This window comes from Equus asinus, chromosome 7 (genome assembly GCF_041296235.1).
Source record: "Equus asinus isolate D_3611 breed Donkey chromosome 7, EquAss-T2T_v2, whole genome shotgun sequence".
NCBI lineage: Eukaryota > Metazoa > Chordata > Mammalia > Perissodactyla > Equidae > Equus > Equus asinus.
The window spans coordinates 107,613,966-107,641,236 of record NC_091796.1 but is presented as its reverse complement, the minus strand read 5'-3'; the positions used below and the strand labels follow the sequence as shown (position 1 = coordinate 107,641,236).

General features: G+C 51.7%; 1 protein-coding gene across 12 annotated transcripts in view; it reads left to right on the top strand.

Annotated features, from left to right (window-relative positions):
* Positions 1-27,271, top strand: part of LOC106839623 (uncharacterized) — a 47,894-nt gene that overhangs the window by 10,333 nt on the left and 10,290 nt on the right. For 2 of the 12 annotated variants that reach the window (XM_014854502.3, XM_070514382.1), the window contains exons 3-13: positions 3,103-3,664; positions 4,181-4,304; positions 6,051-6,143; positions 7,116-7,216; positions 8,958-9,050; positions 9,751-9,883; positions 11,607-11,720; positions 12,164-12,319; positions 12,408-12,523; positions 13,120-13,203; positions 15,582-16,644. In XM_014854502.3, coding sequence (XP_014709988.2) covers positions 3,103-3,664; positions 4,181-4,304; positions 6,051-6,143; positions 7,116-7,216; positions 8,958-9,050; positions 9,751-9,883; positions 11,607-11,720; positions 12,164-12,319; positions 12,408-12,523; positions 13,120-13,203; positions 15,582-15,630 — 1,625 coding nt within the window. In that variant the 3' untranslated portion in view covers positions 15,631-16,644. Of the gene's footprint in view, positions 1-3,102; positions 3,665-4,180; positions 4,305-6,050; positions 6,144-7,115; positions 7,217-8,957; positions 9,051-9,750; positions 9,884-11,606; positions 11,721-12,163; positions 12,320-12,379; positions 12,524-13,116; positions 13,204-15,581; positions 16,645-27,271 lie in introns of those variants that run through there. The other 10 variants (XM_014854501.3, XM_044774373.2, XR_011504826.1 and 7 more) reach the window with 7 other exon arrangements.

Genomic DNA, 27,271 nt, shown 5'->3' with positions numbered 1-27,271 from the left:
CTTCAGATCCCTCCCTGCCTGGCACAGCCTGCTGAGTTAGGGCATCCTCAGACCACCCCCGCTCTGCCTGACGCCCACGGCGTTTAGGGAGAGGAGTGTCTCCAGCCCCCGAGCGCTTCTCCCTGAACTGGGGTGTCATCCTTTTCCATCCAGCATATTCCAAACCTCTCCGTTTTGTTTTGCTGCAAGCCCAGTTCCTGGCATCTCTGTGCTTCTCACGGGGAGCTGATTAGCGACACGGCCACCACCACCTCTCATGAGCTGCTGCCCCTGATCCTAAATATGAGAAGCTGAGGCTTTTGAAACCTGCCAGATGCTGGAAAGATCCAGATGCCCATGGAGCCCTTGGTCTTGGGCCATTGCCCTTTGGGTGGTGACTGCTTCTGCAGTCAGTCTCTCAGCCCCTCTGCCCTCCCGAGGGTCCCATTCAGGGTGCAGCCCCGAGGGGCCCTGGCAGGACAGGGGGTGGTCCCTCCCGTCCACACTGCACAGGCTGGCAGCTGTTCCCCCTCAGGTCTGAGGGCTTCCCAGCCCGTGCCCCCATCACAGGCCCCTCTCAGTCTACCCACTCACACCCTGATGCCGGCTCTAGCGCCTCGTGACTCTACTCCCCGGTCCTGACAGCCTGTTCCCAACCGTCCCTTCCCATCAGGGCTGCCCCACTCCAGCCCTTCTCCTGGGCTGCCATCAGGGATACTCCTCTGGCGAGGACTAGCAGGTCCCTCGAGGCCCAGGTGACTTCCCTCTCTCCCCCTCTCCCAGGGATTGGTGTTAAGGGTGGTGGAAGTGTGTGTGCAGGCCCTGCGCTGGGTTAAAGGGTCCGGGGAGAGGTCCCTAGGGGAGGAAGACAGACAACTGGGAATGTCTCTGTTGTGGTGTGGTGGTGTGGGGTGGGAAGGGGACAGTCTCCAGGTGAGGCCTCCAGCGAGTTTGGAAAGCCAGTGCTGCGGGTACATCCTGGGTCAGGGGCTGAGGGTGGCGGGGAGGCCCAGTCTCGGGTGTTGAGACTCACCTGGTGAACAGGTTGCACAGAAAGGGCCAGCTAGGAGGCCAGGGCTTTGGCTCGGGGAGTGGGGCACAGGAGAAGCGTTTCAGACAGTAGAAGAACTGCACTTGGTAAGGTGAGTCTGAACTTGGCCCAGCTCAAGCCGAAGGGGCTGGGTGAGTCCTGTGGCTGCCGTAACAAATTGCCACAAAGCAGGGGGCTTAAGACCACAGACATTCGTTTGCTCACAGTCCCGGAGGCCCAAGTCCGACATCCAGGTGTGGGCAGGGCCGTGCTCCCTCTGGAGGCTCAACGGGTAGGTCCTTCCTGCCTCCTCCAGCTTCTGCTGCTGCTGGCAACCTTTGTCTTATGAATGCACACTCCAGTCTCTGCCTCCTCCTCACGTGGCCTCATTTCCTCTCTGTGTCTCTGTTTTCTCTTCTTGTGAGGACACTGGTCCTATTGGATAAAGGGCTCCCCTTACTCCAGTGGGACTTCATCTTAACTAATCACACCGGCAACAACCCTATTTCCAAATAAGGTCACATTTTGCAGTTTTGGGAAAGACGTGAATCTGGGTTGGGGACAGACACTATTCAACCCCCAACATGAACTTTCTTCCTTTTTAAATATCTGAGAAATTAAGAACATTCGGAAAAGCACAGAGAATAACACCAGAGCTCCAGAATTCACAAGGGCCCCCCATCTGTCATGTTTGCTTCAAGAATGGGGACTGATGAAATACAAGGATGGTGGACAGCCCAGCACAGGGGCAGGAAGGGGTGCAGGTGGCCTGGGGACCCTTTCCACCATCCCTGGCCAGGATGCCTTCTTGTGCTGGCAAGTACGCCACCACCCTCTGGGCCATGTCAGGGAGTCCTGGTGGAGCCTCGACTGGCCTTGCTTGGGTGACGTGCCTGCCCTGAACAGTGAGGGGTGGCCAGGGTCACAAGGTAGCGCTGGGGGCTCTGGAAAAATGATGTGTTCAGGTCAGGAGGGGGAGGGCATGGTGGCCTCAAGCAGGGCCCTGGACAGAGCTCCACAGGTGGCCTGGTCACTGCTTATGGGCATGGCAGCAGCAGGATAGAGGGAAGAGGTGAGAATGGAGACACGGGGACCACAAGGAGGCCACCACCCTGTCCAGGGGAGAACCAAGGCCCTGACTGGGCAGCAGCCTTGGCAGGGGGCCTCTGCCTTCGGTCCCCTGGTCCCTCTCAGGCGCTTGTCCCTGTGTGGACTGACCGATGTGGGTGAGGTTGCCCTTTTCCTCTGAACTTCCGGGGAGAAGTCCTGGGCACCCCATCTTGGAGGCTGTGCCTCCAGCTACTGCTCAGGCCTGGGCTGCCTCCTTGTCTGCAGAAGGGGCAGAAACTGGGAAGCCTCAGGCACCGTGTGAGGGGGAAAGAATTGCCTTGAACTCCCACCTGCACCCCACCCTCCTGTGGATCAGACCCCTCCCAGGATGGTTCTATGGAAGATTGCTTTCTCTCTTTCTCTCTACCTGTCTATCTAGTTGATCCCAAATGTGGATGGAGGTGGAATATGGATTGCCCTTTGATACCCAGATAGAGGAGTGGTTCCCCAAGTGTGGTCCGGGGACCAGCACCATCAGCACCACCTGGGAACATGCCAGAAATGCAAATTCCAATCTGGGCTTGAATGAACCCTCTGTTCTCTGGACCTCTGGTGGGGGACATAGCTTTGTTATCTCAGAATGTTGGGTTAACAACCCACAGCTGATAAAGGCTCAGATCATGAATAGCCTGGGAGCTCAGAGGCTCACCAGAAGAAAGCTCTGAGTGCTGTGATTTTCTGCTCTGAAGGTGACACAGTGCAAAGCCTACCAGTCTCCTGCAACCATAGTAAGAAATCTGTGGCCTTCCGATCTGACTGGCTACATAGACCCCTGTTCCCAAAGCTTCTTCAAACTGGCCGCCTTGGCCTCTTGCTGGTTCCCCTGATGGGTGAGTTCAATACAGCTTGGCCCAAACCCACCCTTATGCGAGTGAGAATTACACTGAGGAATCCCCTTGGGCAGGTGCCCCTCTCCCACCTCACCTGATTTCCGTGTTTCCAAGGCCTCTCTGAGTCATCATTTCTGGGCTCCTTTCTTCCAGACTTCCAAAAGTTGGTACAGAAGGGGCAGTTCCTGGAAGCCTGCCAGAGCATCTCGGAGTTGTCACAGGAAGGGCAGGACTGTGGTCTCCAGTACAAGGTTGTGGCTGAGAGCATGTGGCAGGTCATCAAGGAGGCTCTGGGAGGCATTGGGTACAGCCAGAAGCTGGAGCTAAAGCTCCAGGCAGTGGTGGCCACTGTGGAGTGGGTGGAGGACAACCCCCAGAGCTGGGAGGCCAGCGCCCTCGAGGATGGTGGAGTTGCTTTCTGGGGAAGTCATCTGGAGAGGCTCCTGAGAACAGATGCTGAGGACCAATTGCCCACTATGAAGCCAAGCACCCAGCTGCGCCCGTACCTGAAGGAGCTGGACAAAGCTGTGGGACACAGCCTAGGGTCCCAGAGGGCAGGCCGGATGGGGGACCCCCTCTGGGAAATCTACAGGACGTGTTTCCAGGAGGTCCTCCTCAGCCGCCTCTCCGAGCTCCCTTCCTCCTACGGTCACGACAGGGAAGCCTACTTTGAGCTGTACAACTGGGGCAAGACGACCTTGTTTGGGCAGCTGGGGTGAGTCCTCCTGAGGACCTTGGGGTCCTGGACGAGGCCAGTGCCTGGTGGTGAGGGCCCTCAGGCCCAGGGCTGAGGTCAACACAGAGGCCTTTGGAAGGATTGCCAGGCGGGAGTGTCATGAGGGAAGGCCAGACTCAGCGGCCGTGGGGACAGTGTGTGCACATTCGTGTGTGGTAGTGTGTGTGCGTCAGTGTGTTCTTTGTGTAGTGTGTGTATGGGTGTGGTAGTGTGTGTCAGTGTGCATGTTAGGTTGTGTCCATGCATGTGTATGGGGAGCTCATGGCCCGTGCTTGTGTGTGACCCCTGAGGCTTGTCTACCCCAGTAGAGTCTTTTGCTCCCTCTTGTCAACCCCAGCTGCCTTCTCCAGTCACAGGACCAGCACTGCCAGCCTGGAGTCCACTGTCCTTAGCTCTGAGCTGTCCTCTCTACCCCAGCCCCTCTCACCACCACCCCCACCCCCCCGCCCCCCAGCCACGCTCAGCCTTGTGCACTCATGGCTCCTCCAAATTCAGCAGGGAGATGCTTCAGAGAGTAGGTCCCACCTCCCAGAAGTCCATGGCCGGGAACCTCTTGGACTCAATGATGTTCATTACCTGGATGTTCCAAATGCAGGAGAAGCTGGTGGGGCTGATCCAGGTAAATGGATTCCAGGGGCATCTGCCACCAAGGTGTCCTTGTCCTGCTTCTGGGGGACAGTAGGTAGGGGAGGGGCCAGAGTGGGCCATGGGTGGTGGGCTTGAGCCAGAGCCCATGTCCACCCCTAGGAGTGGGGGCAGGGTGCTGATTCTGGCCTTTGACCACTGTCATGTGTGGGAGATAACAGTGTGCTGTGGGCTGGGGCACGAGGCTTTCACGGACAGCATGCAATGCTGCTGCCCTGACCAGTATGCGTCTGGCTCTGTATGCACCAGTGAGTGACATGGCAGACTGGTGAGCCTTGGATGGAGAGCTGGTTGTCCCCAGGTGGGCACACACAGTTCATCCATGGCAAACACAGGACTTAAGGGGACATCACAGTTTTCTACTGTGATCAGTTTCAACCAACGTGGTTTCCTATAACAAGGATTTCTGGTCTCAGGTCACAGATGTGTCAATGGTCATGGGGACTAGTGGAAAAAGCTTTTCGGGTTTGGGGAAGCTCTCTGCCCTTCTTAGCTTAGAAACTAAGCTTTGTGACAGTGAGATAAAGAATAGGTGTAGATTTAACTGGAATTGTCCAGGAACTGGTATATAAATGCCTCCAGCCTCTTCCTCAGGGGCTAACAAGACAGGATGGCCAGACTCAGGGCTCTGTCTCCTTGAAGCACTTGGGTCTGTGGCCTCCTGGTCCTTCATGGCTCCCCCTGAGTCTTCAAAGTCATAATCTGGGCTGAGTTAAAGGAGACAGGGCTTATCACTCTCTGTTCTTCCACACTCTGACCACCAGGAGCTGGTCTCAGCTGTGGGGTGTCCAAGTGGTCAATTCAGACAAGCAGCCAGAAAGAAGTAACAGTGCAGACTTTCGCGTCTTACTGAGGTGCTACCAGCAGGCACCCGCTCCCCTGTTGCACCCCCCTAGGACCGCTGCCTGGTGAGGATCAGGTGCATGGGGGAGGGAAGGCTAGGAGTGGAAAAGTACTGAGTGCTTGGCCAGGGGCCCCCATAAGCAGGCCTCCAGATGGAGGTGCCTGGGTTAGGAACAGAGACATGCATGGGAGACACAGCCGAGTCCTTGCTGGCAGCTCTCTCTGAGACTGCAGTGCACTAGCTGGGCTCTGGGCCCCATGTGGGGAGGGTGGCTTTCCCATGAGCCTGCCAGGGAAAGCCTTTTTCGTTGCCTGTGGGTGGGCCCGAGGGGTCACACTTTGGGTTTTGGCCAGAAGCTAGGCTCCAGTGCCCTGGCCTCCCTGGCCCAGCCCTGTTCCCACAGCCCTCGGTAAACCCCAGGCGCTTGGCCCAGGTCCTGTCCTAGCAGTCCGCAGCCCGTGCACCCCTCAGACTGTAGGTCTCCGGGCACCTCTGCCAGCTCACGGCTGCTGTGAGGGCCATGGTTCCCAAGGAGAGGTAGACGTTCATCATCTCCGATCCAGTGACTTGGTTACAGTGGGAAGCAGCTGTCTTGCCAGGAATGAAAGAGAGGGAGTATCTCAAAGGTGCTTCACAGACCAGCCCTGAGGGACAGAGGGATGGGGGCCACGAAAGAAGAGGACTGCTCAGGAAACTGAGTACCTCCCGGACGGATTTCAGGCTGTGGGTTGGTGGGGGCTCCAGGCCGTCGCCAGTTGTTACCCCCACTCCTGTCCTCAGTTGGCAGCATCAGCCACAGCTGTAGAGGGGCAGGATCTGGCTGTGCTTTGGGGCAGATTCTTGGGATAAAAGTTGTTTTTATTGTGTTCTGGGCAGGAGGAGTTGAAAAAGTGTCTAGAAAATGTTCTGATCTGTGATCAGAAAAAGTGGACCGAGTCTGCCTCCTCAGTGTTCCTTGAAATCTACCAGGTAAATGCCAGGTGGCCCCTTTCAAACTCACCACAAGGGGTCCTGGACCCTTCCTGAGGGCCGGGTTCATTGGGGAGGGGCAATGTGACTGATGGGTGGTCAGGGGCAGGGTGCAGCCAGGAGGGGACAGAGCAGGGTGGAGATTGGGGCTCTGGGGCATTAGAGCAATGACAGCATTGGGGTACATGTGTGGTGTCTGAGGGCATCAAGCAGAGAAGTGGGGAGCAGAGAGCACTCAACTTGGAAACCTGGCTTGTGATGGTGGGGTCCCAGTGCTGGGATGCAAGGTGTATCTTTTGGGGAGAGGCTTCTTCCTGGAAGCTCTCAGCTTATGAACCTGACTGCTGGGCCTCAGTTAGGACCTACATAGAGATGGGTGCCTGCAGTGGGCGGGACTCTAGCAAGGTGGGCACTGAGCCTCAAGGAGACGGTCATGTGGCCCATGGGGGTGACGGATATTTGGCCCGGCAGGAAGACAGGCCACCAGCATGTGTGTGTGTGTGTGTGTGTTGTGGGGGGTGGCCTTTTTTAGAGGATCTGGGTTTGGGGGTTTCTGATGCTTCTCTTGACTGCTCAGGGTTGGAGGGAGAAAAGGAGATGGGGGGGACCTTAGGCATCCTCAATACCTTTATGCCAAGATGCCCTGTGCAGAGTGTTGGGTGGGGAGCTGGCACTCAGGTGGGGTTGGGGCAGCCTCCGGGCCAAACAGGTGAAGCCTAGCACGTGGGTGAGAATGCTGTTCAGGTTGGCTGATTGCAGGACACAGTGAGGGGTGTGAGGGAGAGAGACCTGCCGAGATGTGTTGGGTCATGGGCCTGGTGGAAGGCGTGGCATCTGCAGTAGGCAGACATGGCAGGGGGGCAAGGGGTGGGGCACAGGTACAAAATTGGGGAGGACCACATCCTCCCAGCGTCCACTGGCTATGTGGTCGGCCCTGGGACCCCCTGAAAGCCTGTTTGTTTTGACTGACAGCTACTGAAAGAAGCTGTAGATGCAGTCCGACACATTGGGCCATCCGTCACCAGACGGGTTCAAGCCATGGTTCTGGAAACATTTTCAAAGTTTCTGGAAAGGTAAGTGAAAAGGTGGCCCCTGCTCAGAGCAGGGGAGCATGCATGGCTGGGTCTACCTAACTCAAGTCAGAGAGCTAACTAAGCCCACCAGCCGCTGGCCACCACGCCTTGGCCAGTTCCCGATGCAGGGAAGGGGGCGGGATTGGCTTCAGGTCCCCCAAGTCGTGCCTGCTCCACCTCGTGCCCTGGCTCTGGAGGCAGGGGATGGAAATGTCCCATGTCAGCACCATCCAACATGGAGGGACCAGATCTGGGTGGTTGTTGAGCTAGTTCCACGGAAGAACTGAAGTTTAGATTTTATTTAATTTTAATTATTCAACATTTGAACAGCACATGGGGCGTGGGGCTCCTGTACTGGACAGCAGGGCTGGGATTGGGGGAACCAGGGAGAAGCATCGTGAAAGTGCTGCGTCAGATCCTGTCCTGATTTAAAACTTGGTGTTTTGTTCATCATGGACTTTTTGGCACAGATTTCAAGGTTTAAAAATATTGCAGTAGGGGCCGGCCTGTGGCCAAGTGGTTAAAGTTCTGCACACTCCGCTTTGGTGGCCCAGGTTTGCGGGTTTGGATCCTGGGCGCAGACCTATACCACTCGTCAACCATGCTGTGGTGGCAGTCCATATACAAAATAGAGAAAGATTGGCACAGATGTTAGCTCAGGGTCAATCTTCCTCCATGGGGAAAAAAATAAATCGCAGTAAATTACTTTTTATCTCAGTCACTCAACTTCTTGGTGCTCCCTTAAACAAGCAGCCGGGGCCAGCGCCCCCTCTCTTCCCTCTGGTTTTCACAGCAGGACTTGCTGTCAAATCCCTGAGCTGCTCACCCAGCTCTGTCCCAGCCGCAAGGGTTAGGTGGGGACTCTGCCTCTGTCTTAATGGGCTTGGGTGAGAGGAGGTGCTGTGGAGTTCTTGGGGCTGTGGGGAATTATTAAGAAGCTAGTTTCGGACAAAGTGCTGTGTGAGGCTGCGTCAGGAGGCTCCTGTGTCTGGGGTCTTCAGATGGCTGTGTTCACCTGGGATGGGGTCTCCAAAGGTGCTGACACCAGGTGGGTTACTCAAGAGAGGCCAGAGAAGTGGATTTTTAGGTGAAGTCAGCCGGGTTTTCAACGTTTCAGAAAATCTGCTCAGTGGCCAGTTTGAGACCCTGATCCGCATTCTTGGGACTAGACGCTCAAGGGCACCTCTTCTTCCTTGCCTTTAGGGAGCAGGGAGTGTGTACGCTCTCTGCCACCTTTCTTCACTCTCTGCCTGGGGAAGGGAGGCCAGCTGTGATGGCCCAGGTGGGCATGGGGCTACCTCTCCTTCTTGTGTGCACTCCCAGGCCTTACTCAGACTCTCCCAGGGGGCCAGCCCGGCTCTGGGAGCGCTGCCTTCTTCCTGACCTTTTCCTTCACCAGCCAGGAAGGCTGGGCCTCTAGAATGCAGGGTTAGCTGTGATTCCAGACCACTGGGAAACCCTGCTCCCATCCTTTTCTGGAAGCATTTACCCCAAAAGGTCGTGGAGAGCGTTCAATGAAAAGATCCTCAGGAAGCATCTGGCTGCAGCACCTGGCACAGAGCCAGCGCGAGTAAATCCTCGCTGCGTAGTCTCCATCACGGTTATCATCACCCACATTTGTGATTCTATGAGAGAAGCAGCAGTTGAGATGAGAAGGGAGAGTTTTGAGGGCCTGGCTGGGTGGGGCTGACCTGGGGGGCTATGCCTGGTGGGAGGGGCCAGCATCTTCTTCACACCGCAGCTACAAGGATAAGGCTGAAGTCTTCATCCAGCAGAACACCAGTGACCACACCTTTCCCGAGCTGCATGTGCTGGAAAACTGCTGCATCCTCAGGTATGTCCCAGGCTTGGGCAGGGGGCCAGCTGAGCTGGTGGGCTAGGCAGCCAGGCTTTGGACCCTGTGGGCCAATCATGTGGACCATTGATTTGCTGCCATCTGTGAGAAAAGGGGGAAGAACCTACCCTACACACACATGTGTGTACGGAATTGCAGGATTGGGTTCAGGAAAGGCCAGGTGCCAATAACACTGGCTGCTTCTGGGGAGGGGAAGTTTTCCTTTTGTATTTTAACCACATGGATGTCACGCTTATTCCATAAATAAATACATTTAGTGGGGCTGGCCTGGTGTTGTAGGAGTTAAGTTCACGCGCTCCGCTTCGGAGACCATGGGTTCACCAGTTTGGATCCTGGGCGTAGACCTACGCACCGATGATTGTGCCATGCTGTGGCAGGCGTCCCACATATAGAGGAAGATGGGCATGGATGTTAGCTCTGGGCCAGTCTTCCTCAGCAAAAAAGAGGATTGGAGGTAGATATTAGCTCAGGGCTAATCGTCCTCAAAAAATAAAATTTAGGAAAAAGAGTGGGGATGAAATAGACAACAACAACAGAAATGAGCATCTGTTTCCCGTCTTTTCTCTGGGAGGCAACATGGAGGGGCACCAGCATGGGAGGGCGTGCAGCGTTGGGGCTGTGGCTGGGCCCACAGTGCTCCTGACCAGGCCACATGGGCCCCTTCTATTGCCCCTGACAGGAAGACATGGTGGTGGCTGAGCAGGGCGCACGTTCCCTGGGCACGCTTGGACCCAGCTGTGCAAGGTGCCATCAAAGTCATTGAGGACCATGGCCGGGACCACCTCCTGCCTCGAGTCAGAGCCCTGTGCCAGGTGATGTCCCGCACCCCAGCCCTGGCCTGGGGTCATTTCTGCTCCCAGAGAAGCTGGGCAGGAGGCCTGTCTCCCTGGCTTCCGTCCAGCCCAACAGAGCCTTTACTGGGACAGGACATGGCAAAGTGCCAGCGATGGAACCTGGTTGGAGATGTCTCTGTCAGTCCTCCTGCCCTCCCCAGCCCTGAGTCCTGTGTGTGGAGCAGGAGAAGGACAGGGTCAGCTTCCTGTCTGGCCCGAGGGAGGGGCCCTGTCTGGGGGAGAGGGCTGGGGTGGGCCTGCAGCCCCTCATGAGGCCTGGCTCCATCCTCACCGAGGGCACCTCCCTGGGCAGGGTCCACATTTGTGTCCCTCTGTCACCTCAGCCAGACCTGCTCCTTCTTCTCTCTTCCTGTGAAATCATTCATTCTGCCAGGCCAGCTGAGGCCTGGCACTCGCTCCTCCAGGCCCGACTCCCTTCCCCCTCCCCCTGATCCCAGCTCTGAGCCACGGGCATCCCTAGGCAGGCGAAGCCCCCTGCACTGAGTTCCCAGGGCCTCCATGCCCGTTCATCTTTGCCTTCCCCTGAGCTGTGGCTGCCTTCAAGGCAGGGCCTTGCCCAGGATTCAGGGCTCCCCGTGGATGCCTGGGGCCTGACCCTGGAGATGAAGCCCTGAGAGGGCAAGGGGTCCCCCAGGATATGGGAACCACAGGTGAGTTTCCCATTCAAATTCAGGGTTTGAGGCCTCCCGGGATCCATTCAACTTCTGGCTGAGGGCAAGGCCCACACTGGCCCTCTCTTCACAGGGACCTCCTGGCTGGGAAGATGGGAGGTGCTGGTGAGGGTGGGTCTGCATTGCTGCAGCTTTGTCCAAGGATCCATTTTCCACTGTGGGGACCAGCTTCTGAGGCAGCTGCCACTGAATTTTCTACAGAGATCTGAGCACCTGGCTCAGGGTGGCATGGGAAGACCCAGAGGTGGAGAGACCTAGAGAGTTCATCTCCTCTAGGGACAAGAAAAGCACAGCATGCACACTGCCCTTGCCTCACGCTGAGGTGTGGCACACATTGCCCATCAATCCCAACATTCTTCTCAGGGCCCAGATGGAGGCCCAGGCTCCTTCTCCACCCAGAGGTCCCAGCAGCCACGGCCAATCATGGACTTGGCTTCACATTTCCTAGATGATGCTGACGAGGCTGCATCACACAGATTGGGCCCTGAGGGTCATAGTGGGAATGGGACTTGTTCAGGTCCCCTGAGTAGACACTCAGCAGGCTGGTTTTGCCTCCCCCACCCACCCACCTTTGGCATCCACTGAGAACTGAGCAGACTGGGGCTGCATGTGGGTGGAGCAGCTGTGGTTCTCGCCACCCCATGTCTCTGGAGCTTAGCTCTGAGGGGAGCAAGCATCGTCGGGGGCTCCCGCCATGCCTCGGTGGTCACGGAGAGAGGGGAGGGACTCGGGAGGACTCGGGAGGGCTCTGAGAGAAGCTCGAGTCCAGGGCTGCTGTTTGAACCTGGGGCCCTCCCAGGAGTTGGCAGGAGAAGGGTGGACAGAGTTTTGGGGCAGAAAGTGGGCAAACCTCTGGCTCCCTCGGTGTGGGCCCTTCTGGTCCAGGACTGTGGGTCCAGCAGAGAAAGGTGGGTGTCACAGAGCTGGAGGGGGAAAGGATGAGGGCCGGAGAAATTATAGCCAGCCTGGGCGCCTCGGGCTGTGGTGACATCCGACCCTCCTGTCCTCAGAGTCTGCTGAGTTGTCACTTCGGAGAGAAGAACAAGGATCTGGTCCAATCTCTGCGGTCCCTGTGGCAGAGCCTGGAGCACTGCCCCAACATGCACCCTACTCCCACATACGAGGTAGTGGGGGGGGGGGCACCCTGGGGATCAGCTCTGCATGGCCACTGGGATCCTGACCCTCCCCAATGTGGGCTAGGTGTCAAAGGGGTGTGGGAACCCTTGCCAACACGGAGGCCCAGGGCCCAAGACGGGCTGGGCTGGATGGCCCTCGTGTCACCCTGGCCAGCCCTTGGTCTCCCAAGGTGGAGGCCGGCTCAGGGAGGTGATGTGACTTGCTGAAGGTCACCCCAAGAAGCGGAGGCAGGCAACCTCTGAAAAGCCAAGTGGTTAGGGGTTCGATCTGTGGGGTGGGGGGGACAGGCCCGGACAGACCCGTGATGGGGGGGATTTGTAACACCCTGCCGCCCCCTGTCCCTGAGGGTGTACAACCAAGGCCAGCTGGACTGTGCCCTGGGACTGCTTTCACTTGGGTCTTCCCATCTTTTTGTCTTTTCGGGGCGTAGAGCCTTGTGAGGAGTCTGAATATGGTGGTCTTTGGGGAGTACGTCCAGGCCCTGGCTGCTTATCTCAGGAGGCTGGTGCCCAGGACTTCGGGGCACCTCCGTGCTCAGGTGGAAACGGACATCTGGAAGCTGGGCACCACCTTTAGGGAGCACAGGGTGAGCCACAGACCCCTTGGGTGGGCGTGGGGGGTGGGGGCCTCTGACCTCCCTTTCCAGGTCTCTTCTCTCACCCTGCTCCCTGCAGGGCCCAGCTTTGGACGATCTACAGGAGTACATCCTCCAGCTCAGTGAGAGCAGAGACAGACAGACTGTGGATCAGTGGCTGGCCTCCTTCAGTGACAGTTTCCCTGGTTATCTGAGGTACGAGGCAGAATGGGGGGCAAGGGGTAGGAAGGGCGAGGGGTGAGCCTGCCAGGAGCCAGGGTGGGGCAGCATTGCTTAGAGGGTATGGGTCCCCAAGTATGGTGGGTCAGTCACTGCCAGGGACTGGGAACCATTGGCTGGAGTCACATGGCTCAGTGCCTTCCATTCCTAGATAGGGAAACCGAGGCCAGAGAGGAGCAAGGACTCACCCAAAGTCCCCAGCAGGGTAGTGGACAGTGCAGGACCATCTGGGGGTTGTAAGGGAGGGCTTCCCCCTGCTGATAAACGTGACTGAGCAGGACCCTCAGAGTGCTCCTGTCCTGACCCCTTCCCACACTTCCCAGGGCTCCCTGGTAGGCACTGTCTAGGGGTCCTCGTGGGGGAAGGGTGGGTCAGGACTTGGAGAACCCCCTAGTGTTCCAGCCTCCCAGGAAGACGCTGCCTCGAGTTCATTCATACATGCTCATGGGTGTACAGACCAGGAGCTCACAGGTATGCAAACCCAGACTGACAGGTGCACACACTAGGTGCTCACAGCTTCACAGACCCGGGGCTCACAGGTGCACAGAAGCTCTCTCCTCCCTCCCCAGCAGACAGGGCAGATCCACGGCTGTGGAGGAGGAGACTGCGATCAGGGGACGCTCCTCATTCTGCTGCAGACTTCTCCAGAACTTAAGGTGACTAGGGTGCGAGGCTCCAGGGTGCATCTCCAGGGGAGGTGGTAGGGTAGAGTCCAGCCCTGGGTGGGGTGGCCGGGGCAGGATCTTGGGGGATGCAGAGGGAGCCAGGCTAAGGGGCACAGCAGGAGTGTGGGTCAGTTGCTTTAAGTGGACCCTGCATTGCCAGCCTGGGGCCAGCACCTCATGCTCTAGGCCGGTGGTTCTCAAACACTGTGGTCTCAGGACCCCTTTACTCCCAACAATTATAGAAGCAAAGCTGAGCAATCATACAACTGGAGTTTACGCGCTGATGTTTATTGGTGATTACTGTATTAGAAATTAAAGCTGAGAAATATTTGTTAGTTCATTTACCATATTTATTCATTAAAAATAATAGTAAATCACTAAAATACCATATGATCTCACTCATAAGTAGAAGATAAAAACGATGACAAACACATAGCAACAGAGCTTGGATTGTTGGTTACCATAGGGAAAGGGGGGAGGGGGAGGGCAAAAGGGGTGACTAGGTACACAGGTGTGGTGATGGATTATAATTAATTTTGGCTGGTGGACATGATGTAATCTACACAGAATGCAAAATATATTACAGTGTATACCTGAAAGTTATATAATGTTATAATCCAACGTTACTGCAATTAAAAAAAAAAGATCGCAATTAAAGGAAAAATATTGGTGTTAATTAAATCATAAACAAAGTAAATGATAATCTATATTATTTATATATGAATAGATTTGAAAACAAATTAGTATTTATATAAAAATAATATTCATTTAGAAATATTTCTTTTAAAATAATGATAAACTCATAATGTGTTAACATTAATAATGATTTTTAAACGAAAAATGAGAATTTTTTGAAACAGTAACAACAAACTCAGTGAAATGAGTGTCACCGGTTTACAGTTTTGCCAGCTCTTTGTCTGGCTGACTAGGAGACGGTAGACAGGTAGGTTCTCATCTCGGCCTCTGCATTCGAGCAGTGTTGGCTGCAGTGTGTAAGGAACGTCCAGCCTCTCAGAGACACACTGCTGGAAAAGGGAGGGTATTTTAATGCCTTTTTAAGGTAATTGTGGATATTCTCCTTTGAAACCACCCCAAAACTGGACAGGTGGGAGTTTATTAAAGATTACTTAGCATATGGATTCTGAAACCGTCTTGACGAATTTTATGAAATGTGCATCCTCTGTTGCAGTGAAACCCACCGGTCCAGCTCATACTTTGAGTGGCTCTTTGACCCGGGGGAGATTTTTTATATGGGGTGTTTGTCACCTGGCAAATACTGGGTCATGGGGTGATGCATATCTTCTAGATGTTGACATATTTGATTACATGTCATCCAAAAAGCACCTTTGTTAACATCGCCATCAATCTCATCAGGAATGTCTTTACCTCAGGCTGACAGTGGCAGACACACGTTTTCCAAAATCCTCATTTTTGCTGAGAGCTCAAGTTTTTCATCGGCAACAAATGCTGTCAGCTGTTTACCTTCAAGTGGCCAGCTCACATCACTCATTTTCAGGGAGATGCTTGTCCACAACTGCAGCCTGAATAGGCGTAGTCTGTCCATTAGTCGTTCTTTTAGGTAAAAGTGGTACTCCCTCAAACAGGCGGCTGATTCAGCTGGGAACTCAGACACCTGGCCGCACGGGCGCTCTTCCTCAGGGCAGCTGCTCTCCTTCCCTCTTTGCATTTCATCACACAGAATATTAAAGAGATGTGTACTTACTTAAGGGTGGAGATTTAATAGAATTAACTATTTTTAGTGCTTTCTCAGTATGCTGGGTTTTCCGTGCGCTCATGGTAGTAAAGTGACAATGACCACGGGTAGAGCTTGGTGCCACTGCCTTGATTTGAGCTGAGGTTCCAGCAGCTCTGTCCATCATGGCTTTGCACCAGTGTCATGTCAGTATAAATGTCAGCCCAGTGAAAAGGGCAAGTAATGCTTTAGTATTAAGAGCTTTGACCTCACAGATCCCCTGCAAGATCTCAGGACCCTAGGATTCCATGGAACACACTTTGAGAACCACTGGTCTAGCTGCACTGGGCTCATCTCCCTGTGTGCCTGCTTAGATTGACTTATATGAAATTGCTGATATTTGATCAGTTTTTTCCCCATAAAAATGATTAATTCATATGGTTCACACATGTTGTCTGTACATCATTGCATGTTCTGTTCCACCTACCTGGAATGCCCTTCCCTATTGAAATTCTCCTCCTTCAAGGCCTGGCTCCTAGATCCCCATCTGCACTGCCCACTTCCTTTTCTCTGAGACACTCAGCACAGTCTTCCTTCAGCCAAGGGCTGGCTTGTCTACTCCTCAGCAAGTGTCTCGATGGCAGAGGGCCCGCCGTGTTTGTCTTTGTCTCCACAGGGCCTGCTGGCACCGTTGCTGCCCTAGCAGACGTGGATGTGAGCTCTAGTTTCAGGAATCTGCTTGTTCTTGGGGCTGTGGGAGTTATGTGGCCCCGGTACCCAGCTAAAGCTAAGGATCTGGGCGCCCCTGGCCACTGGATGGCCACTTCACAAATGGCAGCCTGATATCTAGAAGGAAGCCGATCCTTCTCAATTCTGGATTCTTCAATCAGAAAGAACTCTGAGAACTGACTGCAGCTATCACAGACACCGGGCGATGAAAGGCCGGCACAGTCAGTGATCAACCCAGAAGAACGGGAGGGCAACAGGGATGGCCAAGGACAGATTAAGACACTCCTGGCTTGGAACGTGGTGGGAAGGAAGACACCCTGGAGGGAGAGTGAGGACGAGAGGGGCTAAGAAGAAAGCTAGAGCCCAAAGGAAGTTCCTCCCCATCCTGGCTGCATCGTGTGCCTTTCTTGTGCATGTAACAACTTTATTGAGATACAGGTTACATAGCACGCAAGTCACTCACTTAACTTTAATGCACCATTTGATGGCTTTTGGTATATTCGCAGACTCGTGCAGCCACACCACAATAAATTCTAGAACATTTTCATTACCCTAGAAAGAGACCCCGTACCCGTCAGCTATTAACCCCAATCCCTCTTCCCCGCCCTCCCCCCAGCCCTAAGCAACTGCTACTCTACTTTCTGTTTGTATAGATGTGCCTCTTCTGGGCATTTTTTCTAACTGAATTGTGTAATATGTGGTCTTTTGTGATTTGCTTCTTTCACTTAGCATCATGTTTCATGGTTCGTCGATATCGTGACATGTATCAGTATTTTATTCCTTTTTAGAGCTGAACAGTATTCCACTATATGGATAGTCCATGCTTTGTTTATCCATTCATCCACTGACAGACATTTGAGTTGTTTCCACTTTGGGGCTATTATGAATAATGCTGCTGTGAACTTTTGTGTGCAAATTTGCGTGTGGCCCTGTGTTTTCAGTCCTCCTGTGTTCTACTTAGGCATGGAATTGCTGGATCAAATGGAACTCCATGTTTAACTCTCTGAGAACTAGACTATTTTTCCAAAATGGTTGCACCATTTTACATTCTCACCAGTAATATATGAGGGTTTCAATTTCTCTACATCCTCATCAACACTTTTCATTATCTAACTTTTGCATGATAGCCATCATAGTGGGTATGAAATGGCATCTCATCGTGATTTTGGTTTGCACTTCTCTGATGGCTAATGATGTTGAGCATCTTTTCCTGTTCCCTGAGGGGCCATTTGTGTTTCTTCTTTGAGAATTGTCTACTCAGATCCTTTGCCCATTTTTTTTTTTTTAAAGATTTTATTTTTTTCCTTTTTCTCCCCAAAGCTGCCTGGTACATAGTTGTATATTCTTCGTTGTGGGTCCTTCTAGTTGTGGCATGTGGGACGCTGCCTCAGCATGGCCTGATGAGCGGTGCCATGTCCGCGCCCAGGATTCAAACCAACGAAACACTGGGCCGCCTGCAGTGGAGTGCGCGAACTTAACCACTGGGCCACGGGGCCAGCCCCTCTTTGCCCATTTTTAATTTGGTTGTTTGTCTTTTTATTGCTGAGTTGTAAGAGTTCTTCATATATTCTAGATTCAAGTCCCTATAAGATACGTGATTTGCAAAAATTTTATCCCGTTTGGTAGATTGTCTTTTCACTTTCTCGATAGCGTCCTTTGAAGCACAAAAATTTTAAACTTATCTTTTTCTTTTGTTGCTCGCACTTTTAGTGTCATATCTAAGATATGATTGCCAACTCCAAAATTATGAAGATGTGCTCCTGTTTTCTTCTAAGAGTTTTATAGGTTTAGCTGCTCTACTTGACACCGTCAGGGGTAATTTTGGATATGACATGGGGTAGGGCTCAACTTCATTCTTTTGCACATGGCTCTCCAGTTATCTCAGCACCGTGCGCTGAACAACTATTCTCTCCCCCATTGAATTGTCTTGGCACTCTTGTCAAGGGTTGGAGGAGTGGGGTCCAGGAAGTCTTCTCAAAGGAGGGACAGACACCCCATTCCCGTCAGGTGGGAAGGAGGGTAGGAATTTGCCAGAGGACGAAGGAAGGGTAAGGAGGGAATGACGGGAGAAATCAGCTGGGGTGAAGGCCAGGAGGTGGGAGCCAGAGGTGGGTCGGCGTGGCTGAGGCTGGGTAGAGGGGCAGGGAATGGTGTGGTCAGACGAGTTCTCATGAGCCCTTGTCCAGGCCAGAGACTTGGACTCTGGTCCTGTGGCAGCTGGAACTGAAGGGCTTCCATCAAGGGTGACCCCGTTGTGGGACGGTTGCCCTGGCAGCTGCTGGCAGAGGATGGAGGGGAGTGGCCAGGATGGCGTGACCCTCTGCTTGTGGGACTCAGCCCCTCTGTCTGTCTGTCTGGGAGACAGAGGAGGGAACTGTCATTGCTGTGTCACTTGCATAGTCTCATCTGCTCTGTCTCCTCCCTGACAACCTTTTGAAATGGATCTGTCACCATTTTGACAGATGAGAAGACTGAGGATCAGCGGGCAGAGTGACTTCAGGGTCACCCTGCTTTTCAGCATTGATATTGGGACAAACCCAGGACTGCCCCACCCCTCAGTCTCCTGAGTGTTCAGTTGTCTCCTGTGCCTGAAGAGTGGTCTGTAGGGTGCCCCAGCGTCCACCAGAGGGCGCCAAAACCAAGATTGCCTGATGCAGCCCCCTCCCCCACGGACTCAGCATCTCAGGGGCAGCCTTCTCCCCACCCCCCCTTGACTGAGAGTCCCAGAGGCGGCCCCCAACCCTAGCCCCCGTCAAAGGTTGGCCCCAGTCTGGGCTTCAGAGAACTCAGACCTCACGTCCAGGGTGCTCTCAGGCCCCCTGTCATCCCAAGATAACAGGGTGGATTGGGGCTGGGCCAAAGGATGGGGGATGTGGGAACCCCAGGCAGTGACCAAGAAGGAGCCCCTTCACTGTCCCTAAACATTTGGCAAACTCTCCAAAATCTTGGAGAGGCTCTGGAGTGTGGCCACTTGAAGCCCTGCGTCTGGGCCAAGCCTCTGCAGGGATCTGGGCTGCTCTGGGACAGGGTTTCCCTGCCTGGCAGCAGCTGGTCAGGAGGAATCCTTGTCATCCCCACCCACAGCCCCAGGGTCACATTGCCGTGAGGGCAGTCTCATGTCCACCATCCTGGAACTAGCCTGCTGATCTCTCCCTCCTGCCAGCCAGGGAGATCATGTAGAGCTGCCTGTGACCTGGGGCTGCCCACACTGTGACCTCACAGTGTCCTAAGATCTCAAGGAGGACAGGAAGCCAGGCCAAGCAGCCTGCCCCTTGCCCCCTCCTGGTGCCTCTCCCAGCTCCAGATGGGTGGCCAGGATGTGACAGGACCCAGGCCAGAGAAAGAGACATGAGGGTGTCACAAGGGGCTGGTGGGGACATCTGGGGGCTACTTGAAAGGGTCCCCAGGAGGGACCCATGCTTCTCCGTGCAGGACGATGGAGGAGTTGTTCAGCATCTTTCCACTATGAGGGCAATGCCGCAAGAATCGTGGAGGAGAGACCTGGAGCCTGGGCTCCCCTGGTCCCAGGAATTAACCAATCCCAGGACCACCGAGTTGGTGAGCTGTAGCCAAAAGCATCCAGAAGATGCATGTCCTCACCCAGAGGCAGCGCGCCCCACCCACCCCCACCACGGACTCACATTCCTCATGGGGCTCACCCCGCTGAGGTGACTGCGTGACTGGAGCGCTATCCTGCTCTTGGGTGGTTTGATAATTTTATGACAATATCACCCAAATAAGCTGCAAATCCAAAGTCATCTCTATCAAAATGCCATGTAGATCTTTGGAGAAGCTCAGTAAACCTACGCTACAACAGAAGGACCATGTCACCAAACAGTGAAGTCACCATAAAAATGGAGAATATCTGATGGGAAGACCCTACGAATTCATGGTCAGAGAACAGTTTCTTCTAACTGCACAAGAGGGCAGGGAGCTGGAGGTGGGGCTGGGGGGTAGGAGACCCTCACCTCGTACTCAGGGGCACTACCACCAAGAGGTGAAGAGCCAACTGTGTGGGAAATGGTGTTGGGCGCTGGATCACTACATGGAGAAAGTAAACATGGCCTTGACTTAACGCTGCACACAGAGGTGGGCTCCAGAGAGAATCAAGACCCGAATGTAAAAGGCAACAATTTGAAGTTAGAAGCAAGTGTAGGAGAATCTTTGTAACATCTGAGCAAGGAAGAATTTCTTACACAAAGATCCCAAAGCATAATCCATAAGGCAAAAAACAATGACAAATCTGATTCCATCAAAACTAGCACTTCTTGCCAATGGACACCACGGACAAGTTAGAAAGAGATAAGAGGATGGGAGAGAGACTTGCAAAGTCTGAAATTAAGAGACCCGTATCACTGGAATGGACAGGAACGCCTGTGAATCATCAAGGCTGATGGACGGGGCAGTGACTGAGGCAGGGGCTTTGTTGGGACCTCAGGGTGTGTGTGTGTGTGTGTGTGCACGCGTGTGTGCATGTGCGGGGGGTGAGGGGCAGGGAACGTTCCTGGGACCAGGAAGAGTGTGTATCTGTATTAGCTTCATGTTCCTGCTGTAACAAACTGGGTGGTTCTAAAAACAGAAATTTATTCTCTCCCCATCCTGAAGGCTATAAGTCTGAAATTGAGGTGTCGGCAGGGCTGTGCTCCCTCCAAAGGCTCCAGGGGAGGCTCCTTTTTGGCCTCTTGCAGCTTCTGGTGGCTGCCCCGGTCCTTTCACTCGAGGTGGCCTCAGTCCTCACATGGCCTCCTCCTCTGTGTGTGTCAAATCTCCCTCTGCCTCCCTTGAGTAAGGACACATAGGATATCATTTAGGGCCCACCCAGATAATTCAGGATAATCCAGGATAATCTGCCCATCTCAAGAGCCTTAATTTATTAAAATCTTCAAAGATGTTGACATATAAGGACATGGGCATGGTTCCGTGGATGAGGACTTGGTATCTTTGGGGGCCATGGTTCAGCCCACCACAGTGTCCCAGCCAGTGCAGAGCAGGAAGGCACCCAGCTCTCCCTCCCAGCCTGATCTCACTCCCTCTGCGCCCTGAGGCTGCCTCAACTCTGCCTTCCCCTGCTTGTCGCCTGACTGAATGACTGATGGAGCTTGTGTTGAGACCAAGATTCTGTGTTCAATGATCCAGGAGGAAACAGAGTGCAGATAGGGGCAGGGGGAGCTCAGGGTCCCAGGGCACAGAGTGAGGAGCTGCCCCTCTGAGATCCCCTTGTTGTCACTATCACCCACTAGAATGGAGCACTGATTAGGTTCCAGGCACTGTGCTAAGCTGAGCCTGGTGGTCTCCCCTTACCCTCATCTGCATCCTATGAAGAGCTACCCTTCTCACACTCATTTCCTACTTGTCCTGTTCAAGGCTGCATACTGAACCTGAGATCGGAACCACACAGCCCAGTGGGAGCCCCAGTGTTAACAGACAGAACAGGAAAAGTATGTAGAGCATCTTTACAGCCTGCCCCACCCCCCTAAGCTACAGCTCTTCACCCATCAGTCCCACAGAAATGAAGGGCTGGCAGCACCTGGTGTCGGGGAAGGTGTGAGGGGACGGGCATGGGCTACACAGGTTCCTCTGATGGAACACGGCTTCGGTTGAAGACTTTCCACCAAACCATCTGGAAAAGATAAGCCGCTTTCAGTGAGCACCCCCTTTTTCATGTGACTACCAAGCACACTAGATAAATTTGCCATAAAAGCGACATTTTGACGCTTTGATTTGGGCACAGACATGCCCATCAATTTGGTCATCATAGCAATTTCTAGTCAAAGAAAGTCGTGGGGAGCCAATGTGAACTGTGCCCCTGTCTGGAAGACCCCAAATGTACTGCTTCTCATAGACCTGCCAGGTGAGGGGACACAGTGGGCGCCTCTTCCACACTCTCCCATCTGCTGGGTGGTGAGGTTTTTTTCCGTGTCTTTGACAGCATTCCTGTGTTTTGCCTTATCGATTTTGTGTGTGTGCAATAACTTTGTTATTTATTTATTTTTTAAAGATTGGCACCTAGGCTAACAACTATTGCCAATCTTTTTTTTTTTTTTCTGCTTTATCTCCCCAACCTCCCCCCCCCCCCCCCAACACACAGTTGTATATCTTAGTTGCAAGTCCTTCTAGTTGTGGGATGTGGGATGCCGCCTCAACGTGGCCTGACAAGCAGTGCCATGTCTGCGCCCAGGATCTGAACCCTGGGCCGCCACAGTGGAGCATGCGAACTTAACCATTCGGCCACGGAGCCAGCCCCAGTAATAACTTTATTTTTAAGTATAGCTTCAGTGAAAGATAAAGATAAGCCTCTCCCAGTGGTTGAAACATTGGTAAAGAAAATGGTGTGGAAAGAACGTGTCTTCTGAAGAATAACTCCCTTGCACCTGCCTTCATCAGCCACCACCTGTCATCAAGTCTTCTGTACCACCTTTGTGGGCAAAGTAATTCTTCATTACATTAAATTTTATGTACAAGTGGTATTTATTTACTTTGAAATTATTGAAGCTGTTCCTTACTTTTTTAAATCGTTTTTCATTGTTCAACCAATGTGTTTTTCTACATGTGAAAATTGTTTGACTATCTTGGATTGGGATAGAATAGAGCATTTTCTTCCATTAAATTGATAGAAATATTTAAAAATTTTAATGGCTTGTTATTTAGCATCAGAGTTTTCAGGAATGAATTAACTTGTTAAGTGTGAGATATGTGCATTAGAAAAACATCACTCTTGAGAAGTCAGAAGAACAGTATGTTAAACTGAAAAATAGAAAGAAACATAGAGGTAAGATCAGAAATTGGTGACATAGAGGGGCTGGCCCCGTGGCCGAGTGGTTAAGTTTGCACGCTCTGCTTCAGCGGCCCGGGGTTCGCTGGTTGAGATCCTGGGCGTGTACACAGCACTGCTCATCAGGCCATGCTGAGGTGGCATCCCACGTGCCACAACTAAAAGGACCCACAAATAAAAATATACAATTATATACCAGGGGGCTTTGGAGAGAAAAATGAAAAATAAAATCTTAAAAAAAAAAAAGACAAGAAATTGGTGACATAGAAATGAACTTCTATGGGATTTCTGGGAAGATGATGGCGTAGGTGGACTCTGAACTCACCTCCTCCCACGGAGACAACAAACTTACAACTATCCTTGGAACAATTACTCCTGAGCGAGAACTGAAAACTGGATAGAAAGAACCTCTACAACAAAGGACAGTGCTGACTGAGGTGGAAGAGGCAGAAATTCCTTTCTGGAAAGGAAAAAGCCACATTCTAGCCACAGCTCTTCATGGCCAGGAGCCATCTTAAGGTGTGAAGTTTTCCCCAGAGGAGTGGGGCATCTGAGTGGGAGACCTTTGCCACAATAAGCAGCTTTTGAATGCAGCACAACAAGGATGAGTGTCATAATATCTGGCTTTCCTGAGTATTAGCAACAATGGGGACTACACCCAGAAAAGCTATTGAACATAAGAGAAAGGAAAGTCTGTTCTTAAAGGTCCCCCCCCCCCCCCCGCAAATTTACCCATTTAGGAAAGTAACCTAAAATCACCAGAAAGAAAGGTGTACAATCCTTTGGTGAAAAGAGACTCACTTGATAGGCTCTGGGCACATCTTGGTGAGGCAGGAGGCAGCTGGGACCACCTTCTCAGGGACTGAGACATTGGTGGCAGCCATTATTGTGACCTAGAGCAGGTGAACTGACACACAGGCTGGCAAACACCATTGTAGGTCTTCCCCTGGCCTGTTAGTGAAGAGGTCTGCCCCACCCACTAGAGCACTGATTTAATCAAGCTCAACCACTGGGGGCAGCTCACCTTAGGGACTGGCCCCACCCAAAAGCTAGCCCTTGGGCAACTTGTGGGCCCACACAGGCGGGGTGTATGGGACCACTGCAGCAGCATGAGTGGGTCTGTTTCAGTGGGTTGGGGCATGCATATGGGGCAGGACTGCATTGATGGGGTGTGTGGGTCTGTGGCGGGGGCGCTTGTCAGCTGCAGCAGACTTGTGCTTCTCAAACAGCCACGTAGGGGATTGGCCCAAGCTTCCAACACCTGAAACAATTGTGTACTGCCTTGCCTGGGGCCAGCCCTACCCAACTGCACTACTGAGAAAACTGACAATAGCCTTGCAGGCCAGGGGTCTACAGCAATTGTAAGGACCTGAGCCTAGCAACCAGCCACACTGGGGGCCTACTCACTTAACAGAAAAACTGCAGCAGGAATATATTATTGGACCTTGTAGCCAACTGTGCTGGGGCTCCCCACACCCAATAATGTGACTGAAGGGACCGTAGCAGCCACATGCAGCTGAGCATTACAACCAGCTGGACTGGGGGACAGCCTAGCCTCCCCATGCACCTGCAGCAAGAGCAACCTTGCCACAATAGAAGGACACACACAACATGCACAGGGGATACTCCTGGAACATTTGGAACTGGGGATGAAAGGGAAGCACACCGCTGGGCCTTATAAGGCATCCCTTACATAAGGCCACTTCTCCAAGATTGGAAGATATAGCTGATCTACATAATACATAGATATAAACAGAGAGAAGAGGCAAAAGAGAACGAAGGACTCAAAGGAATATGTCCCAAATAAGGGAACAGGACAAATAGAAAAAGAACTAAATGAAACAGAGATAAATAATCTACCTGATAAAGTGTACAAACTAGTAGTTATACAGATGCTCACTGATCTTGGGAGAAGAATGGGTGAATTCAGTGAGAACTTCAACAAAGAATTGGAAAATATGAAAAAAGAACCAATCAGAAATGAAGAGTACAGTACTGGAAATGAAAAATTCACTAAAGGGAATCAGTAGCAGAGGAGATGATACAGAAGAATGGATCAGTGAGCTGGACAAAAGTCTAGAGGAAATCACCCAAGCTGAACAGAAAAAAAAAAAAGAATTAAAAAGAACGAGGACAGTCTAAGGGATCTCTGGGACAAGATCAAGCACACTAACATCTGTATTATAGGTGTCCTAGAAAGAGAAGAGAGAGACAAAGGAGCAGAGAATCTATTCAAAGAAATAATAGATGAAAACTTTCCTAACCTAAGGAAGCAAACAGACATCCAGGTGCAGGAAGCACAGAGAGCACCAAACAAGATGAACCCAAAGAGGCCCACACCAAGACATATTATAATTAAAAGTGTCAAGGATTAAAGATAACGAGAGAATCCTAAAAGCTGCAAGAGAAAGGCAACAAGTTACCCATGAAGGAAATCCCATAAGACTAGCAGCTGAACAGAGACAGACACAGGTGTCCTGAGTGAGAGTTTTCAGACAAACAGTGCTCTGAGGCCACTGGGACTTCCAACTACAGGATGACTACATAAATGTAAAGATGGACACTTAAAAAGAAAATATTGTATCATATTTCTCATTTATTAAATTCTATATAAAAAAATACCATAAAGATGAGAAAGTACTGTGGCCAGCCCCCATGGCCTAGTGGCTAAGTTAGGTACGCTCCACTTCAGCAGCCCAAGTTTGGTTCCTGGGCATGGAACCACACCACTCATCTGTCAGTGGCCATGCTGGCATGGTGGTTCACATGCACACACACACACACACACACATACACACACGCACACAAAGAGGAAGATTGGCAACAGATGTTAGCTCAGGGAAAGTCTTCCCGAGGGGAAAAAAAACAGATGAGAAAGAACTAAATATGACTTCTAGAAACAAACAAGTGCACTCAGTGATATCAAATCCTTACTGGACATGTAGAACATTGTATTAGACATGGCAGAAAGGAATGTGCACTGGAAGAAAGGTCTAACAATACCTAGGATATAGAATAGAGGATGGAAAAAGGCACACATGACATAGTTCAAGAGATGTGGAGGACAGAAGGAGAAGGTCCAACATCTTTCACGTTGACTTCCAGAAGTAGAGAGTAAAGAGAACAGGTGATGTGGCAGCCAGCCTCGAACATGGCCCCAGTGACCCTGGCTTCCTGAGATCTGTAAGCTTGTGTGCTTCCCTCTGTTGCACTGAATAGAGCTGGCATGTGTGACTGATAGGATGTGGTGGTAGTGAAAGTATGTGAAGTCAGGTCATAAACCACATTGCAGTTGCTGCCTTGGTTTCCTGGATTGTTCTCTCTGGGGAGTCATGGTGAGGAAACAAGAAGCCTTTGTGGGGAAATTCTGAGGCCTCCCACCAAGAACCAAAACTAAACTCCCAGCCACATGCTGTTTTTGGGTCGAATGTTCCATATCTATTAAGTCCATCTGCTCAAGTGTTTCATTTAAATCCACTATTTCCTTGTTGACTTTCTGTCTGGATGATCTGTCAGTTAAGTGGGGTGTTGAGGTCCCCTACTATTACTGTGTGGCTGTCAATTTCTCGCTTTAGGTCTGTTAATAGTTGCTTTATACACTTTGGTGCTCCTGTTTTAGGTGCATATATATTCATAACTGTTATGTCCTCTTGGTGGAATGTCCCTTTTTATCATTATATACTGCCCCTCTTTGTCTCTCATTGTCTTTTTTGTCTGGAAGTCTGCTTTGTCTGATATAAGCATGGCAGCACCTGCTGTCTTTTGCTTGCCATTTGTTTGGAGTATCATCTTCCATCCCTTCACTGTGAGCCTATTTTTGTCTTTAGAGCTGAGATGTGTTTCCTGGAGGCAGCATATTGTTGGGTCTTGTTTTTTAATCCATCCAGCCACTCTGTGTCTTTTGACTGGAGAATTCAATCCATTTATACTTAGAGTGATTATTGATATATGAGGGCTTAATATTGCTATTTTATCTCTTGTTTTCTGGTTGTTCTATATTTCCCTTGTTTCTCTTCCCTTGTATTTCTGACTGCTATTTCAGTTTGGTGGTTTTCTATGATGGTTTTCCCAGATTTCCCTTTATTTATGATTTATGTCTCTGTTACGATTTTTTGTTTGGTGGGCACCATGAGGTTTGTATAAATGATCTCATAGATGAGATAGTCCATTTTCTGATAGCCTCTTGTCTCCATTAGCCTAAGCAGGTTCCATCTTTTTCATCTTCCCCTTCTAAGTTATTGTTGTCACAAATTATTCTGTCTTGTGTTGTAAGTTTGTGATTAAAATGAAGTGTTTGGCGGCCAGCCCCATGGCCGAGTGGTTAAGTTTGTGCACTCTGCTTCAGCGGCCCAGAGTTTCACTGGTTTGGATCCTAAGTGTGGACATGGCATCAGGCCACGTTGAGGTGGTGTCCCACATGCCACAACTAGAAGGACCCACAACTAAAATATACAACTATATACTTGGGGGATTCGGGGAGAAAAAGCAGAAAAAAAAGAAGATTGGCAACAGCTCAGGTGCCAATCCTTAAAAAAAAGAAGTGTTCGTTGTTGTTTATGATGCTTTCCTTCCCTTTATCTTTTAGGTTATAATTAAGTGTTTGCTAACCTCTTCTGATAGAGAACTGCAATTTTCTGATTTTGTCTGTCTATTTATCTCCTTGCTCGAGGCTTTGTAAACCTTCACCTTTTTGTTTCAGGTATGAGGGCATCTTTGATAATTTCTTATAAGGAGATCTAGTGGCAATGAACTCCCTCAGCTTTTCTTTATCTGGGAAAGCTTTTATTTCTCCATCAAATCTGAAGGATAGTTTCATTGGACAGAGTATTCTTGGCTGAAAGTTTTAGTCTTTCAGTGTTTTGAAT